At 39.0% G+C, this 5,321-nt stretch overlaps 1 protein-coding gene across 1 annotated transcript in view; it reads left to right on the top strand.

Moving 5' to 3' along the window:
• Positions 1 to 4,083, top strand: part of braf (B-Raf proto-oncogene, serine/threonine kinase) — a 46,575-nt gene extending 42,492 nt beyond the window's left edge. The window contains exon 18 of the mRNA XM_015021798.1: positions 2,743 to 4,083. Coding sequence (XP_014877284.1) covers positions 2,743 to 2,765 — 23 coding nt within the window. The 3' untranslated portion in view covers positions 2,766 to 4,083. The remainder of the gene's footprint in view (positions 1 to 2,742) is intronic.
• Positions 4,084 to 5,321: the final 1,238 nt, after the last annotated feature.

The raw sequence follows: 5,321 nt of genomic DNA, 5'->3' as shown, positions 1-5,321 counted from the left end.
ACTGGTGAGGCAGCAGGAAGCTGAGCCTCACTTTGGATTGGCCAACCTCTCGCTAACTGCACTGGCTGCCACTCAATGGGAGCATGTTCCTCCTGTCTGTATGTCGCCAATAAAATGATTAAAAATCTTGTAATTTATAAACTGATTTTCCATACGTTATATAGATAAGCTAATCTGTATAATGTACAGTGTTTGTTGTCACCAACTCTGTGTGTAACGTGGTTCGTGTGCTGAGGAGTGATCAGAAACGGCAGAGAACAGACTCGAGGTGAGGCAGGCAGTTGTCTTGCCTCATGGCAGGGGGCGCTCATGATCCCATACATTGTGACTCTGTCTGCAGAGTAAGAGACAGTGAGCAGTAAATAGGTGAAGCTACACACAACTAGTTTATGTGTAGCTTAGCCGATACAGAGAGCAAGAAAAAGGTGGTTTTGAGTTGTACTTCAGCGGGTTTTCCCTTTGCTGTGCAGCATAGAACTAAATTAATAATATCTATATTTCCAAGTTTCATTAAGTTAATGGAATTATTCTACCTTGGCAGCGCGGCTATGGATGGCATGTGAAAGTGTAGTCTTTTTGCCCTTCAATGTTGTCTGCATGCGCAAAATGTCCATATGTGAACAACAACATGCAGGGGGTCTTATGATGTCAGTGCCTCACCAGCCATGAACCTCACTGCACATCACTGCCCACTACACAAATACATATGAAATAATATGCTTCAATCCATTGAGCATTCAAGTTTCTGCAGCTTGGAGTTGGAAAATAAGTAGAAAAATTATGATACAGTGAAAATACTTAAATTGTTTATAGCTACGCATGAATGAATTCAGCAAGGCAGCCTCATTATCAACAAAGGACTGTACTGGAGTCATTCATGCACAGTTGAAAATATTTAGCAGCTTATAAATATTTGACCACTTTTCATCACCTTCATCCCCAGATTGTCTGCTGATCCTTAAAAATTGAAGAAAGCTTAATGACATTGATATCAAAGCATGCTGGTGCAATACAACATTGTTTATTCTACACCATTTATCCTAATACCCATGTACTATGCAATAAGTCCCAAGTGACCTTGGGTACAGCTTTTGCTATGGGTATAGAGCAGTGGTTCTTAACCTGGGTTCGATCGAACCCCAGGGGTTCGATGAGTCGGTCTCAGGGGTTCGGCGGAGCCTCTGTCGCGGAGGTAAAGACACACTTGTGTAAAGTCGTGATGACGCCCCGCTTTGCCATCACTTGCTGCAGAGGATCACGTTACATCGCTCAGCCAATCAGTGCTGCGGAGGAGCACGCACGCCCCCCCTCCCCCTCCCCCCCCACACACACACGCTCAACAGTTTCCAGCAGCGCAGGCGACATTGTATTTATCAGAAGGGTTCAGTGAATGCGCATATGAAGCTGGGGGGTTCGGTACCTCAAAAAAGGTTAAGACCCACTAGTATAGAGCCTTAGATCCTCTTTTTACCAGATCACAAAGATAAGTTTGTAAAAATTGATAGAGGCACTGCTGCAAATTATAAACAGTTTATTGAATTCACAAATGTTTCATGAGTAAGAATAGTCATGATTTATTTTAATATACAAAGTGACCACACTAAAAGTGGGAGTCTATGCTGGCCCTGGGATCCTTAAAGCTGAAAATGAGTTAAAACCCAATTAAATAAAATTAGACTGCTTGGGGGAGGAATAATAAAGAAAACACAAATATAACTAAATGCACCTAAGTGTTCCCCAACAAAAACACACTCACACAAAAATCCCTGGTGAATACAGCAAAAGAAAGAAAAACTCCCCTTCCACTAGTCTTCTCAATCTAAATAAAACAGCTTAGGACCCAGGGACAGCATAGGTCCATGTTTAAAACAAGCCAGAGGGCTACAATAGAAACTCCCTTCCCCTAAACAAAACCAAAAAAATAGAAAGTACTTTTAATCAACAATAACTATCCAAAAAAGAACTAAAACAAAACTGAAATTAAAGCAAATCAAAAACTGAAACAGTAGCAGGCCAACATACACACAAAAGAGATCTAGTAAGACAACCACCTTAAGCAACCAGATAATGAGAAACTGTCTTTACCTTCTCTAAAGTGAAACTGGTCAACGGCTCTCTGTACGTCACTCTCTAGAAGTAAGTGGCCTAAAACGATCAAGTTGAGGAATCAGAAATAATTCTAAACCACCTCAAGATCAATGTCAAAAAAAAAAAAAAAAGAATCATCAGCCTGGGATCTGCTCTCCTCAGTGATCTACCTGCTTTTAAATGTAAACGCCGATTACCTGTCTCCCTAACAAGCCAGCTGCGCTCTGTCGCAGCGTCTTCCATGTATGGGCAAGAGGAAGAGTGCGGAGCAGCCCACTTCCGGGACAAGATGCCCCGGCTACACCAATATGAAATAAATAAACACACTTCAAAGATGTGCCAGGCCTTGACTAGTCACTAAATGTGCTTCCTTCAAGTCATTCTCTAATACATTATCATATGTGGTAAACAGTGAGATAGCAGTTAAAGACAAATCAGGCTTCTGGTTCTGGTTCATTTCTAGAGCATTTTTTAGATTAACTAAAGGTTTCTACCTCCCATCTATCTGTAGTACAAAAATCACCATTAATAAGATAGTTCTATTTTTCAATAACTTAATGTCTGTTCTCCATGCATTTCCTACCTTGTGCCTTACTTCATCAGAGGATGTGATGGGTTATACATGTAATAACATTGCTATTGTTGTCTTTCTAGGGGAGTTTTCTGCATTCAAGTAATTACAGCCAGCACAATAGTCCATCTCTCATCACCTTTCAAATGTCTTGTGTTCTTGCAATGGATTCATCTATCCCTGGAAAATAATAATAATAATAATAATAATAAAAAAACAATCTTGAAGAATGTGCAGTTTTCTTCCTTGGCCTGCCATGAAGGAGATGCATTCACTAAAGGTTCTTTCACAACAAAAACGAAGGACAGATAAGGGATTGAAGAAAGTTATTGAAGAAAAACAAGATGCAAGATTTTTGGACAAAATTGGTTTTAGATGAAAAGCCGTGAACTCCATAGATCGGTTTGTATCTTTGAAACAAAGCTGGAATTTTTGTTCCAGCTTTGCTTCTGAACTGCAAAGCTGGAACTGAACTGCTTTTTGATGGACTGCAGAGCTGTGCCAGATGAAGAGGCCTCTCGTCTGAAATTAGTCCCCTGATTGAAGCCGGTGTTTTTCTTGAAGGATGTTAACATAAACATTGTTTTTCACTTCTCACCCTTTCATACTGTCGCTACCTTTTGCTTAGAGCACCGCCCATCCGAAAAGCCATTTTAGAGGAATGGTTCCTTGGAATTGTGCTGCAGGATGTCTTGTGTTTCTTTGACTCTTTGTGATCTTAATTCTGCAACAGAAAAAACTGTTTTGCCTTCATGTTTGGACTATGCCAGTGGTAAGGAACAGAAACTCAAATCTACAGTTTTTGTTATTTTGAAAGAATCTCCGAGTCCTCTGTAAACTTGCTGGTCAGATCTGATTTTCTAACAGCAAATTCTATTGGTCAAAGTTTTTTATATAGGCAAATTTCCTTCTACCTTTTATCCGACTTTGGGATTATCTAGCCGCATCTCCCTAAAGCAGTCTGGAGCCCCCCAACTAACTGAACCATTCATCGGTTCTGGATGAGACATCTTTGAAGTATCTAAACTGCAGAAGTTCCTCCACACTGTCCTTGTATTCAAACTGTCCACTCATTCATTCTAGATGGCTCCTGCTTACTCTGAATCAGAAGGTTTGTAAGATTGATAGAGGGAATAAAAATGCAGAAAAATTAAAATGTTTTAAGTTTTAACAGTACACCAAATAATAGTATCCCAAAATAAAAGCGGGAGGATTGATGTAGTGAGTGAATGAATGAACACTCTGAATGCAAGTCCCATGTACAGCGCTGATGACGTCTTTAGACTTCCAGATTGTTTCCCCAGATAGTCACCATCTCTTCCTTCCTCTACTGAGCGAAAAAGTTGCACACTCTTTAAATTTTGGACCCAGCTTTTTGCTGCTTATGAATGACGGCCTAAGATAGTAAACCAGATCTCTAACCAGCTTTTTTATTTTCTCTGAACCATGCTCCATCATTCATTTCATTGTTTGTTGAAGGATTTAAGGCGTTAATATTGGTTCCTTAAATTTAGTTTTTATTGTTTGCCTTCTACTATACAGGCAGGTCTGCAGATTTTGACATATTTATAAGGTTCTTTTTTGTTTTTGTTTTTTATAGCTTTATGCTCAGAATAGTTCAGTCTTTCTTTTAATGTTTGTTTTAGTCATTGTAACCTGTGTACTTGCACTTTGTAGAGAGCGACTAAGCAATTGGCCTTTTTTTTCTCTCACCTGAAGAATGAGTTACAATTTGAAAAGCAGATGAATCTTGATTTAAGTGCCACTTAGTCATCCACAGAAGCTGGACAATGAATATTGAGTTGCACACACTCAGAAATGATGTTTCAAAAAGTGAAGTCCAACATAGCACAAAAAGCTTTCAACCTTGATTTTGAACCATCTTACCCTGACCTGTTATTTGCACTTCTTTTCTTTTTTTACTTTCCTCTGAGCTTTGGTTCTCGTTCCCTCAGCAAATGTTTATAGTTTTTCTGTTTGAATTGGAATAGACTCCATTAAGCCAACACAGGACTATAAAACATCTGTAAGATTAATGCTATATGCTATAGTCTACGCAGTGCTGCTATCTTTCATTGCAAACTACCCAGCAGACTCCAGAACTGTCACTGGTGTAGATACTAAATGGAACAGCTAGCAGTCTGAGCCACAGAATTGAGGAGCAAATGGGGCAACAGAGCTAAAAAAAGCAACATGTGTTATAAAAAGGATTATGTGATACTCTCTGACTATTAAACATCTAGAACTAGAAATTAGAAAAAAAAATTTCAAGGTTATTCCCATTTCAAAAATCACATATCAGTGTTTAAATCACCCTAACATGAATAGCAGCCCCACTTTGGAGAGGGAACACTGATTGAGGGATCTAACCAACGTAAAGAGCATCCAAGCTGCTTAAATAAAAATAAAAAAATCTTTTCAATTTGCCAGTCATCGTCTAGCTGTGGGATATGACTGAGAGTGTTTCAGGTGTAGCCGACTTCCATGAAATAACATTATGAAAGGTTGATGGTGGAAGCTAAATATATTTTAAGCAAGGAAATCTTGAAAGAATAGAAGCAGTAGAAGTAAATTATGCATATTATTCAAAGCAGATATAGAACTGAAAATTGACTTCTGACACAACAAGAGCCTTTGTAACAGATATACAGGTCTATACCTT

The sequence above is a fragment of the Poecilia latipinna genome, unplaced genomic scaffold (assembly GCF_001443285.1).
Source record: "Poecilia latipinna isolate Pla-1442-1.1 unplaced genomic scaffold, P_latipinna-1.0 Scaffold2863, whole genome shotgun sequence".
Taxonomy (NCBI): domain Eukaryota; kingdom Metazoa; phylum Chordata; class Actinopteri; order Cyprinodontiformes; family Poeciliidae; genus Poecilia; species Poecilia latipinna.
Note: the sequence above shows the minus strand (reverse complement) of the source record. Positions and strands in the feature narration are given on the sequence as shown.